The sequence below is a fragment of the Bufo bufo genome, chromosome 3 (assembly GCF_905171765.1).
Source record: "Bufo bufo chromosome 3, aBufBuf1.1, whole genome shotgun sequence".
NCBI classification, from domain to species: domain Eukaryota; kingdom Metazoa; phylum Chordata; class Amphibia; order Anura; family Bufonidae; genus Bufo; species Bufo bufo.
The window spans coordinates 110756903-110771468 of record NC_053391.1 but is presented as its reverse complement, the minus strand read 5'-3'; the positions used below and the strand labels follow the sequence as shown (position 1 = coordinate 110771468).

The following is a 14566-nucleotide window of genomic DNA, read 5'->3' as shown; positions in this document are numbered from 1 at the left end:
CTTAAAGTAATGATGGCCACTTGTTTTTCTTTACTTAGCTGCTTTTTTCTTGCCATAATACCAATTCTAACAGTCTATTCAGTAGGACTATCCGCTGTGTATCTACCTGACCTCTCCTCAACGCAACTGATGGTCCCAACCCCATTTATAAGGCAAGAAATCCCACTTATTAAACCTGACAGGACACACCTGTGAAGTGAAAACCATTTCAGGGGACTACCTCTTGAAGCTCATCAAGAGAATGCCAAGAGTGTGCAAAGCAGTAATCAAAGCAAAAGGTGGCTACTTTGAAGAACCTAGAATGACATATTTTTAGTTGTTTCACACTTGTTTGTTATGTATATAATTCCACATGGTGTTAATTCATAGTTTTGATGCCTTCAGTGTGAATCTACAATTTTCATAGTCATGAAAATAAAGAAAACTCTTTGAATGAGAAGGTGTGTCCAAACTTTTGGTCTGTACTGTATATCGAATCTGTAAACATTAGCAAATATATTAAGTAAAAAAATGAAAATTGGTGTTTGGGGGGTGACAAAAGCCCTTTAAGATTGGCTGGATTTACTGCATCATATTGTAAGACTGCTTAAAGACCCTAAACAGGACTAAACTCACTCTAACCAAAACACTGATGGACCCTGTAGGCGTTTATCAATGAGAATGCTTAAAGGGGTTGTCCATATTTTTTTTATTTTATTTCCTTCTCCTAGTCAACAGGACCTAAGCAGAACTCCATACTTATGTCTTCCCCACTCTGTTTCGGCTCCCAAGTTGTCTTCTCTCAACTTCCAGTCCTCAGCTGTCAACTTCCTGCAAGGACAAGATCATGTGCACCTCTGAAGCCAATAGCTGGCCTCAACAGTGACATGTCCCCAAGTGATATTTGACCCAGCAGGGACGTGCCACTTGGGGGATACGTCACCGCTTAGACCAGTCATTGGCTGCAGAGGTGCACATGACCTCATCCATGCAGAAAGTTGACAGACAGGATCTAAAAGTTCAGTGACAACAGCCCAGGAACTGGAAAGGAGCAGCAGGGAGCAGGTAAATATGGATTTCTTCACAGGTCCAAAGCCCGGGGAGGAAGTGAAAAACAAATCTTAGACAACCCCTTTAAAGGAGTATTACGGTTATGTAAAGTTGACACCTATCCACATGAGTAGGGTCCTACTGCTGGGAGCTCCACCGATGAGTACAGGGACCTCGTACCCCGTCATTTCTATGAGAGTTCAAGAGGTGGCAGAGTACATGCCCGACTGGCAGCTCCGTTCATGTCAGGGGATCCGTGGGGTATGTACCCATTCTTGGGATCAGTCTCATTCCCAGAAGTAGGACCCCCACAATCTAATAGTTATCCCCTACTGGAGATTAATTCATATACAGTATTTTTGAGCTTGGAGATACTTATATACTGGAGATATTTATATACAGCAATGAAATAGGTGCATTAATGCAATCTTCTGTATATGGTAACATACACAATTATTCGGACAGCCATATCTGAAGATACTCAGAGTTCTTGAATAACATTTAGAAACAAATTAGTTTGGTCCACAGATAAAAATAGCAACTTACACAAAATCCTAGTGACAATCATAGACAACTGTACTTTATAGGCAGAGACTAACCAACTGGAAGGTGACTTCTTCCCAATTCACAAAGGCAGAAGATGCCACCATAAAAGTAGACAACACTGGAACTTATTAATTTTTTTTTTCAATAATCTCTTAAACTCTGTCACTGCAAAAAGGGGTTGTTCAGGTATATATATATATATTTTTTTCTCTTTCCCTGTGCTTCCCCTGCCAGGCCCTGCAAGCTATTAATGCACTTACACTACTTTTTCTGTTTCACTCCAGAGATCGGGAGAGTGGTCATGTGACTGCACACTCTGTGGTGACATCATGACCAGGCCTTCTATGATTTCATCCATAAGAATCCCCAGCCCAATGGTCGTGATGTCAGACCCATGTGATCTTGGAATGGGCTGGTCGATGCTCTCAATGCACAAACAGTATAGGCAGAGTCCACTGCTTGTCATATCGAAGATGTGTGGGAAGAATTAGGAGGAAGCAGTAAGGGGAGGATGGAGGGTGTTGTGGGCAGAGTTTTTGGCCTAGGGAAGGATGTAGAAGGCGTTTACGTTTCTGGCTGATCTTAAAGCACACAGCACTATGGGAAGTGTTGTGGCTGCAGCTCATCTATGCCCACATCCTGGAAGTTCGGGTTGTAAACAATTGAGCACAGCGGGAACATGAGGATTGACTCCGAAAAAATTGACAGGCACGTTATGTGCTTCAGGAGACTAGACGAGGTTTACACAAATGACATTTTATATTCCTAAACTTATATTTGCCAACAGCTAACAAAATTTGTGATCTGAAATGTGGTTTTTGTTATGTTTGCTCCTTCCCTAACATTATTTGGTGATCAGGGGGAAAAGAAACTGTGTGCCACATCTCAAATGCATCTTTATCCCAGAAATTACATTGAAATTCCCCAAAAATCTTGGCCTACACCCAAATGGTTGAGTTAAGGGAAGGATCTTTTTGGAAGCCACCACAGATCTACTATATTGCTCTTTCACGCTGCACAGCTTCTCTACAATTCTCCGAGGCCTACTCGCAATGTGCAGTATTACCCAAGAACACCAGTAAGTCTTTGTTATGGTGAGGGCTCAAATTTGTGACTTGCACTCCTCACCCAGGAGAGTGGATTTAAATATCGGTCGTGATCTTTGTCAGACTCTGGTTGGCTCTGTGCCCTCTCTGGTTTTGGATTTGTAGAAGGTGGTTCGGGCTGCTGAACCGACATAGTCCTTCGTAGATGGTTCCTTTTTCTTAGAAATTCAGGTTGTGTGTGCAAACCAAAGCTACCCTTCCTCAGGATCATCCTGGAGTTGTTCTTTTTGGGACGGGAATGGTGACTAAATTCCAGTGTAGCCAAATGAGCGGCATATCCTTCGCTAATAAACTGAAATAGAATATACATTTGTTGTGTCAATCATATAAGAAAATATTATATACATAATCAAAATAATTCATGGGAGAACCAGAGAACCAACATAACCTTTTACACTTTTAGAAACGTTAGTCTAGAACAGGCATGGCCAACCTGCGGCTCTCCAGCTGTTGTAAAACTACAACTCCCACCATGCCCTGCTGTAGGCTGATAGCTGTAGACTGTCCGGGCATGATGGGAGTTGTAGTTTTGCAACATCTGGAGAGCCTCAGGTTGGCCATCCCTGGTCTAGAAATATAAAATGCTACCATTAGGTAATAATTAGACCTTGGATGTTTCAAAACTACTATAGGTCTGTACTACTATAGGTCTGTACAACTTCCATGTGATATTGGATCTATATTATGGTGCTAATGTCATACGGAGTTCTCCATTACGTTGTGCTGTAATTTCAAATAGAGATTTTTTTAAATTGATTGCATCTCACATTGATGCCCAGTCCCCCTAGAAGTCAATGGGCACTGCTAGAACCATGTATATGAATTAGAGATGAGCAAATCAAATCAATTTTGATTCTTTCATCAGCAGGGCTTCACCTGTGGAGGTTCTGTCCCCACAGGTGAAGAAGCACCCACCTGCTGCAAGATTGACAGGGCCAGACGCTTAGCCTGGCTCTACTTCAGCTTCGGAGCAGCGTCTGTGCAGGCAGGATATTGTCAGGGCTGGACTAAACGTCTGGCCCTGTCACTCTTGCGGCAGGTGGGTACTTCTTGACCAGCAGGGACAGCACCCATAGGTGAAGAAGCCCTGCTGAGGGAATGAATCGATCTCTAACATGGATCTGTGAGAAACCTCCATATTCACCATTAAACACACATGCACCAATGGGAAAAGGGCTTGAGATAGTTTTTTGTTTTTTTTCTATTTTCATACCGTACCCATTCTAAACTGAAGTGGAGCCATTTACACCATAAGAGTGCCTATGGTACTGTAGTTTTCACATGGGTGGTGAGCAGAATTTTTATCAAATGAAGAAACAATTATTGCAATTATAACCATTTATTGACCAGTGCTAATTTGGGGTGCATAGACTTACAATGAAAGAGAGTTACCTGACACTGATTCTGATACTTCTTAGCTGGACGTCCTACTATATAGATCTGAGATGATGATAAGCCAAGGACATTGTATACAGAAATATCTTTCATTGAGCCGTAGGCAGCACTGATTTTAATGTGGCACTAGATAAAACAGAAGATACATTTTACATAAACGCAAAAAGTATATGATAGAAAATAGATCATATCTATTCTGTTGGGTGACAGAACTATGATATGTGGCATTGTGATCTGAAGCTGTTCACAAACTTCTCCCCCAAATGTTTTATTATCCAAGATATATTGATTTCTGGAGCAGCATAGGAGCATAAAAAAGTCGCACAAATGCCATATTTGCGGCGTAATTTGTGACTTTTCACATCTCTCATTATTTTTCAGATGTTGCAAGAAAGGTGGGTGTGGCTTAGAGTGAGGGTGTGGCCTTCTGAATCTCATCAGATTTGCTATAATTCATACCAGAAACTGGCGTAAATTATAGTTCATATCTATAGCGGCTTATAGTGGGCGCAGATTTGTATTTATGGTGTACGGACTGGCGGAAGATGCCCCTTAAAGGGATTATCCCTCTTTTATATTTGGAGGCCATTCTTCCTTTCTCTAGGCAGGCAACAGTTCAGATGAGACATCACTTCATCTCCCAGGAGGATTGCACCTAGATGCTGTTAACCTTTTCCTCCGCCGCAGACAATATAGTCCCTAACATCTGGCCCCAGAAAATAATCAGCCCAGGAAAACGGGACAAGTGTCTACCGGATCTCCCGGGCCGACCGCGCTCCCCTGAGCTGACTGTACTGAACTCCCAGCATAAACATATGAGTTCAGTACGAGAGATCCGTGATCAGATAGGAACTGAATGCATCATAAAACACTATGATACAGTCAGTTAAGGGGGGGGCGCGGTCAGCCATTGAAATCCCGCAGTCACACAGCCAGTTTTCCCAGACTTATCACTTACGTGTGAAACATCCCTTACTCTACTGGTATTTGCAATACGTCTGGTGTGGAAACGCCATTCTTAATAAATCTGCCCCATAGTTTCTTTCTTGTGTTAATATTTATTGTTAGAGGTACTCATAAACCTGGTAAATCTGAAGGACACATTTTGAAGGTCATCAGTTGCCAATTTACAATTGCAGTGTTTTCTATCACTAGTCTGTGTCCCCATTGGAGTTCACAGTCTTTTTTTTCCTTTTCTCGGGAATGCAAACAAAAAACATTCACGAGTGAGTTCCTTTCAGATTCATCTTTTGAGGATGAATGTTTCTGCTTTGTATACCATGCAGCTTTTTCTCCCTCATGACTTCTCTGAAGTTGCTGCAGGAGATATTATGAATGAATGGTGTCTCACTGTGCACAAAGATTTGCACTTCAAGTTTTTCTAAGGTTCAGGTAAGAGGAGAGGACATTACTGCAGGGCCTTCTGAGTTCTTTATGCCACTTTGTAGTAGACTATATTCACAGAGTAAGCTTTGTTCATACTAGCATCATAACATCTGTTAAATTTAACCCCTTAATGACCAAGGACAGACCTGTACGTTTTTTGGTTGTGACTCTGTGAGGGTATCTATAGAGCAGTTTCAGAAGCTAAGCCAGCACCATGTTTGGTGGCTGCAGCTGTGTTACATACCTGAAACTTGCCTTCAGTGGTGGGAATCGGAGATTATTTTTGTCCCAACAATTTAACCACTCAGATGCTGCAGTCAATAGCTCCCTCTGCCTTCTGATTACCCCCCACCCATGTAATAGGATACCGGTAAAATTACTGTGCAAATGATTGAAAGTTAAAATCTCCCAAGGAGGGAGGGAAGTATGGGGCCATTTAAATGATAATAAAAAGCCCTTTTCTTAAAAAAGAAAAAAATTGGCATCACATCCCAAAATGTCAGAAATATTAAGATATAACATCATTTATCATGTACAGTAAATTCTGTAAAATATTGCCAATAGCAGAATTGTCGCTTTTTGGTCACCGTGCTTCCCAAAGAAATCAAATAGAAAATGGCAAATGCAAATGCGGAAAATAGCACTAAAATCTAAAGTTCCTCACACAGCTCCATGGACAGAAAAATAAAATCATTATGGATTTCAGAATATGGCAACAAAATTGTTTAAAGACCAATTTTCTAAAAGTTTTTTTTTTTTTAACCCCTTATGGACTCGGCCCTATTTCACCTTAAGGACTTTTTTTTGCAAATCTGACCAGTGTCACTTTAAGTGCTGATAACTTTAAAACGCTTTGACTTATCCAGGCTATTCTGAGACAGTTTTTTCGTCACATTTTGTACTTGATGACACTGGTAAAATGAAGTAAAAAAAAATTATTTTTATTTATAAAAAAAAATACCAAATTTACCAAAAATTTGTAAAAAAATACCAAATTTCCAAGTTTCAATTTCTCTACTTCTATAATACATAGTAATACCTCCAAAAATAGTTATTACTTTACATTCCCCATATGTCTACTTCATGTTTGGATCATTTTAGGAATGATATTAAATTTTTTGGGGGTATTACAAGGCTTAGAAGTTTAGAAGCAAATCTTAAAATTTTTCAGAAATTTTCGAAAACCCAATTTTTAGGGACCAGTTCAGGTCTGAAGTCACTTTGTGAGGCTTACATAATAAAAACCACCCAAAAATGACCCCATTCTATAGACTACACCCCTCAAGTTATTCAAAACTGATTTTACAAACTTTGTTAACCCTTTAGGTGTTCCACAAGAATTAATGGAAAATAGAGATACAATTTCAAAATTTCACATTTTTGGCAGATTTTCCATTTTCCATTTTTTTTTCCAGTTACAAAGCAAGGGTTAACAGCCAAACCAAACTCAATATTTATGGCCCTGATTCTGTAGTTTACAGAAACACCCCATGTGTGGTCGTAAACCGCTGTACGGGCACACGGCAGGGCGCAGAAGAAAAGGAATGCCATACAGTGTTTGGAAGGCAGGTTTTGCTGGACTGTTTTTTTTTACACCATGTCCCATTTGAAGCCCCCCTGATGCACCCCTAGAGTAGAAACTCCATAAAAGTGACCCCATCTAAGAAACTACACCCCTCAAGGTATTCAAAACTGATTTTACAAACGTAAGGTGACAAAAAAATGGTTTATTTAGCACAGTTTTTATTTTTTATGGTGTTCATATGAGGGGTTAGGTCATGTTATATGTTTATAGAGCCGGTCGATACAGACACGGCTATACCTAATATGTATACTCCCCCCCCCCCCCCCCCTATTTTTTACCAATTTATTTTAACTTTATTTGGGGAAAATTACGTTTGTTTTTTATACTTGAAACTTTTAATTTTTGGGGGGAAAACTTTATTTTTTCAACTTTTTTTTTCACTTTATTTTTTGTCCCACTTTGGGACTTGAACTTTTGGGGGTCTAATCCCCTTTACAATGCATTCCAATACTTCTGTATTGGAATGCATTGGCTGTATGAGTAATACTGTGTGTATTACTCATACAGCTTCCGGCCTGTGAGATCCAGGGGGCTGGATCTCACAGGCACGTCACAGGAAGGCAGCGGCGATGCCTCAGTAAGGCATCACTATGCCTTCCATGCCATTTGGTCCCCCCTACAGCCAGCATGGGGACCCGATGGCACCGCCGCCCGCCGGATAAGGTAAAACCTCAAACCGCAGGTCTGAATTGACCTGCGGTTTGCGGCGATCGCCGATGCAGGGGGGTCACATGACCCACCCGGCGTTGTGACAGGATGCCCGCTGAATGATTTCAGCGGACATCCTGTTGCGATTAACCCCCGCAGCGCCGCAATGCCGTTTTAAAGTTAGGACATACCGGTACATCCTGGGTCCTTAAGGACTCGGCAAACATGGCGTACCGGTACGTCCTAAGTCCCTAAGGGGTTAAAGTAGCAATACAACAAAAACAATATAAATCTGGTATTGTCGTAATAGTACTGGCCTACAAAATAAAGCTAACATCATTTTTACCACATCATGAACAACGTAAAAACCACACCCAGACGTGGAGGGATGTTTTTGCTTTGAACTTGTCCATATAAGAACATGCCTTTTATACAAAGCATAGATCTAGTAACTATGTCAGATCTATTACAAAACTGGTAATTCACGTTGATGCATGATTGATACATAACTCTGGAACATTACAATCAGAAATACCACCTCTTGCATGAGGTTCCGGAGGAATATAGTCTTCTGCCGCAAGGGGTCATGAACAAGACCATCAGAAAAAAAGATCATTCCCTGGGGAAAATTGTGCTGGGACAACCAGGAGACCACTCTTTGCTTCTGCATGTCTGGGCGGCCAGTGATGTAAATGATTAGATAACCAAGATCTTGCCAGTGCCTGAAATGTAATGTAACATAGAAAATAACCATCAATCCAGGAACATTTTAGTCCAACCAATGTAAAATCAAAATTCCGACTGGCAGTAATGTAATCCCTTTATCACCAGACCTTGGAGACCAAACACTTGTTTGCGATTTAACAGTTCTTTTTTTATTTGTTGGACTACCAAAATAATTTTTGCACTTTTTTTTTATTTCCTGACACAAATAATACATGTAGAATTTTTTTTTTTTTTCAGTTTTTTGTTTCATTTGATGTAAACAGTATAACTATTAACCAACTCACATTTTTCTTTCAAATTACAGCTCTTTCTTTTTTAAATTTACAAATTGACACAAAAATGTATTTTTAACCAGTAAATGCATCTTTGAAAGCTATAACTTTTTTTCTGTTAGGTTATTGAATTCATTTGTGTGTCTTTTTTTCTGTGATACATAGGACTTAAATTTTATTCCATTCTTTTACAAAAAAAGGGAAAAGGTCTGATTTTCAATGTTTTTTTCATTTTATTTTTAGGAGTACAAGGTGCAGCTGAAATATATATTTTTTAATTATGTCTTCTTTCCATCACGGTCATTTTGTAACAAAAGATGTACAGTTTACAGTAACCTGGGGTGGGGCTAGAAGCTGCAGTGTGGACTAATGGTGGCTTTATTATTATTATAAGGCCATACAAGATCTTTGGTGCATTATAACATTACACTTTTAAATCGCTGATTTCTCCTATAACTTGGTGACATGATAGCCCCAGTTACAGGGGGAATACAACCCCTAAAGGTTCTATAGAGCTGATCTGGTCTGCTAAGACTCAGCGGCTCATACAGTTACCCGACTCCCAGCAAGCGCATGATTGCTAGGCCCAGAGCAGGAAGCGGCATTGTCGCTTCCTGATTTGTATATTCAGTGCTCATTGAGTGCTGTGTATACATCAGTGGAGAAGGCAGGGAAGGCTAAAAAAAACATCTCTACCCTTTCTATGGAGAGCACAGTTGTCCCTGGCAGCTGGCTCCCCACAATTACAGCTGCATTTTCTGTACCTGTTTTGGTCCCATGTTCGTATGTGTCCGCATTGCTGGGAAAAATGATGTTTTAATATATGCAAATGAGCCTTTAGGAGCAACGGGGGCATTGCCGTTACACTTAGAGGCTCTGCTCTCTCTGCAAATGTGGCAGGCACCCTCTGCACATAATTGACGGGGCCAGGTGTGATGATGTTTTCACTGCCTGGTCCTGTCAATCAAAGTGCAGAGGGCATAGCAGTTGCAGAGAGAGCAGAGCCTCTAGGTGTAATCGCAATGCCCCCGTTGCTCCTAGAGGCTCATTTGCATACATAAAAAAAAATCACTTTTCTCAGCAGTTCAGGCACATATGAAGATGGGACCAACACAGATGTCTTCAGCTGCCAAGTGCACATGTAACAGGTCAGCCAGTTTCATAGGTACAAATCTGCTGACAGATGCCCTTTAAATGTATATAGTCTGCGGGTGAACTGCAACTGTTCTGTGAAATGGGTTCTCTAATTTGTGCAGGTCAATTGCAGGGACAGGAGAATTACTGCCTCAATGGCAATATATGCCGCTACACCATCGCCTTCAACACACCTGAGCGCCTGTACTGCCGTTAAACTGATCATTCTTGCTGTCACCTATTGTTTGTGTACTCTAGGTCAAACCTAACTGGAGAATACTTTACCTGACAACATCTACCGCTCCAGCCCTGACTTTAGGATCACTGCCCATAATGGAGACACTTGCTGCAAAAGAACCATCTATGCTGAAAACCACACACTCCATCCCTCGAGGAAGCACAGTGAGGTAACTCTGTGCACTGCTCTGATCTCCTCTGTAGACCAAGAAGAAGACAAATGATTCATGAAACAAACACGAAAGTCTGGCCAACATCTTCTACAGTGCCTCACATAAAATGTATTGCCTGCCTCATACAATAGCCTACCTGAACATGAGAAATACATACATCAAGAGCCGCCATACATGGATGTTTTGAATATGATATTTTAGAACTACAATATACACTGTATATTATAGAGTGAATATGTGTCCATTTTTAGAAACATTTTTTTTTTTTTATAATTAAGCATATATGAATGTGTATGTTAAAAACCTTGGTGCACATTTATTAAGACCAGAATTTTAGACGCCGGTCTTAATAAACCTAAGATGACGGAGTATCCGCCGAACTTATGAAGAGACGGGTGTCTGTTCATAACTTCAGCGCATCCAGCTCAAGTTCTAAATGTACAACAGCTTCCGAACTGTCTGAAACAGGCGTAGAAAATAGTAAATGAGATGGGCCTGCGAGTCCATCCCCTTCCCCACCACCCCCACAATTTTAGACCTGGCATGAGTGGGGCGAAGTCGCAGATAGTGGCACAACTAACCGTTGTGCCGCCATCTACGCCTGAAATACGCCTAATATAGGCGTATTTCAGTATAATAAATGACCCTCCCTTGTGTCAGCCATGGAACTATCTTTTTGTACTTGGTTACAAAAAGAATGAACCTTCCCCTTCAACTCATAGACAAAATTAAAGAGGTTATGCTATGAGTGATCTAAAAAATCAAAATCAGACACAATATACTGTAGTACATGACAATAACTTTCGAGCCGGAACTAGAACCAGCCCTGTACCTCACATGGATCCAGAGATCTCCTCAGTCTGCAGTTGTTCTGCTAGATTTATTTTAGGCTAGCTGCTTAGGGGCATGCCATTTCTGCTGTAGCTCTCTGCCTGTAGCTGTCCCAGCTTCTAACAGAAGATACGGTTGGTGACAGTTGAAGATTTAAACTGAGCATGTGTGACCATCTCAGTGAGGTGGACGTAGAAATATGGAAAAGAACAAACAGCAGATGGCGCTATACAGATACATTTTATTGAATAGCTTACTGGCTATACTACATTTTTTATTACATGTAATTGCAAAAGTATTCATATCCAGACTGCAAATGTAGAATATTTTTCATGGTTAAATCCCTTTAAGATAGCATACGCTCACAGCATACACATACATGCTGTGTAGAATACATAATGGTTAATCCTTTATACAGGCTCTCACCTTACAACCATCTTGATGGCATAGACCCCAACTCCCAATCTTTTTTCCTCAGGTACATTGTAAGACACCCGGCCACTGCTATTGGATAGCTCTGTGTCAAAGTAAACCCATCGTCCACTGGAGGGCTCCATCATAATCAGAATGTCTACCTGGAATATTAGTTTATAATTTATGTATTTGGTTTGTAGAAAGAAAATGGAGACATGGGCATGCTGATACATATCATAATGTAACTCAGATTATTCCTATCTTTATGTTATTGCTGTAGTGCTCTGTATTTCAGAATAGCCGAGACTCTGGGGATATCTTGGCAAGTAAAACATTACAGCATTACAGACAACTTCAATGCCATACAGCTACATTTTACTCACAATTTGACTAAACTTTTCATTAACAAAAAGAAATAACTCCGTAATTAGTAAATATGGTCAATAACCATCTAGTCATACAAGACATATGGCTGGACTCTGGTGCATTTACCTATGCAAACAGGCAACTCAGAACATGCACTATGAGATATACTTATTCTGTTTTTTTACATTTGCATTTACTGGCAACATTTTCAATTGTATGGTACACATATGCATATGTCGAAAGCAAGGGCATACAGAGATCTCACAGGGCCCCACCCAGTGTCAGAGTATGTCTTTGCCAATCACTCTCAGGTACGGCAGAACCCAAATCACAACTCCCCAGATTACTGATAAATAATAAAATAACAACTGGACTCATTTCATTGTGTGTCAGTAAACTAGAACAGGGGCTTCATAAATATGGCACTAATTCTGAACACCATATTTCTCAATGTATTCATGCCAGATAAATGACATAAGTACGTTGATAAATCTGATTCCCTTCTATTACAAAGCTGTCTGCCTGCAGTCACCACTAGGGGGAGCTCAGTGCAAAGGAATTTATACTGTTCCTGTAATCAAATGCAGTGTTTTTTACATCTGGAAGAGACAGAAGAAGCAGCTCAGCACTATGCCCCTGACCCCATAGCAGCTTTGTGGTCTGCCTCCGTTGGAGGCACACCACTGGTCGGAGGTAGTGATGAGCGAATCGAGCTTCGGTATTTGATTTTTAAACTGGAAAACCAGTTTAAAACTTGGAACCGAACTCGGCTTCGGTTCCGAGGTACTAGTCGGAACAGAACCCGAGTTCGGATCCAAATTTTAAACTGGTTTTTCAGTTTACAAATCAAATAACGAAGTTATTCACTGAAGTCTCGCGAGACTTCGGGAATAACTCACTTCGCCTCATTGGAGACCGATCGCCATACAGCATTATACCAAAGTTTTGAGCGAAGCGACTTCAGATCTATGATCCTAAGCTCGCTTCACTTATCACTAGTCGGAGGTATCTATTGGACTTATATATTGCAAGAATATCATAAACACAGTGTGAATACAGCCTTTTACTTCAAAGTCTCCAGTCACCTATATCGGATTGGTGAGGGTAAGACTCATCGTACCCCCACTGATCAGTTGGCTGAAGGGGCTGTGTAAAAGCATTGCATACCTATCATTGTTTACCAGGCACAGCGTCATACATTTTGCAGCATAGGTAGCTGAGCTGCAATACCAAGCACAGCCACTACTACATTTTTGACACTGTGCCTTGGAAATAATAAAGGGGATTTGGTGCTCAGGAAGAGTCATACCCACACCGGTCTGCTATTGATGGCCTATCCAAAAAATGTTTGACTCTAAGGGCTGTATTAGACCTGTAGAGGTTCAGGCAGATCATCGCTAACAAGCTTTTGTAGGAACGCTCGTTAGTAATTATCTGCTTATGTAAAAGTGCCGCTGATTACCAGGCATTTTTTATGCGGTAGACTGTGCTGTCTAATCACGCTCTGCCGTCTGCAAATAATGATTCTGTATGGGGATAAGCTATGGCATTAGTGATCACTACTTCCCATACTGTGGAGGAGATCGCTGCATATAATAGCCTGCAGGTCTAATACAACCCTAATGCCATAGAGATAGAAAAGGTTTCCTCTTGACATCGGACAGGTTTTCTGGAAACAACTTAATTTCATGATTCAGCCTAAGAATATTATTCCCAAAAATGAATGGTGTAAAATACCTTTTCACCTGTCAGAGCTACCATGTCTAAAGGACCATACATAAATCGGCCAACTAAGACTTGAGATCCTCCTTCCACCGCAATGACATCATTGACTCGGTGATTGGCTGTAACATTCTGGAATAAACAAAGGGAAATTATATTATTTAAACATAATAAAGCCATTAAATATCTGTAAAGAATAAATCAAGGCAACTGGACTTACTGTAGATTTCTTGAAAACGTTTCACTCGTTCTTCCAACGAGCTTTCTCAATTCTGAATGACTGTACAAGAATTCTCTGGGAATAAATATGTAACTGAATCAACATCTGGTAATTATACCCAGCATGGGGTCAGAGGTCATTATACCCAGCATGGGGTCAAAGGTGTTGATTCCATTATCCTAATTGGAGTCAGTAGGTGATAATTACCTCCCAGAAAAAGGTGTCAAGACAGCATTGTATGTGGCAGACAATAGATGTCTAACCCCCCCCCCCCCCCCCTCTATATTATATCTATTATGTATATCTTATATCTATTATACCATGCTGGGTATAATGACCTCTGACCCCATGCTGGGTATAATTACCAGATGTTGATTCAGTTACATATTTATTCCCAGAGAATTCTTGTACAGTCACTCAGAATTGAGAAAGCTCGTTGGAAGGAAGAGTGAAACGTTTTCAAGAAATCTACAGTAAGTCCAGTTGCCTTGATTTATTCTTTACAGATTTTGCGGACAAGAATAGGCATTTCTACAATGGGCCGCCCGTTCTGCAAATTGCGAAAGGCACACGGGCGGCTTCCGTTTTTGCGGACCGCAAAAAACGGAACGGTTGTGTGCATGAGGCCTTAATTTGTGCTTGGAGTTTTCATCTCCTTTCAGTACAGGGTAGGACCTTCCTCCCCATGTGCTCTCCTGCTGCTGATCATACAGATGGGTATCAGGCAGGGAAAGAGAAGTGTCTGCAGATGCACAGCTCTCCCACTGATCAGGAAA

The 14566-nt window shown here is 40.8% G+C and overlaps 1 protein-coding gene across 1 annotated transcript in view; it reads right to left on the bottom strand.

Moving 5' to 3' along the window:
* Nucleotides 1-474: 474 nt before the first annotated feature.
* Nucleotides 475-14566, bottom strand: part of PITPNM3 (PITPNM family member 3) — a 793517-nt gene continuing 779425 nt past the window's right edge. The window contains exons 14-19 of the mRNA XM_040423477.1: nucleotides 13586-13702; nucleotides 11495-11643; nucleotides 10113-10262; nucleotides 8234-8417; nucleotides 4074-4202; nucleotides 475-2973 (exon numbers count right to left, since the gene is read on the bottom strand). Coding sequence (XP_040279411.1) covers nucleotides 2665-2973; nucleotides 4074-4202; nucleotides 8234-8417; nucleotides 10113-10262; nucleotides 11495-11643; nucleotides 13586-13702 — 1038 coding nt within the window. The 3' untranslated portion in view covers nucleotides 475-2664. The remainder of the gene's footprint in view (nucleotides 2974-4073; nucleotides 4203-8233; nucleotides 8418-10112; nucleotides 10263-11494; nucleotides 11644-13585; nucleotides 13703-14566) is intronic.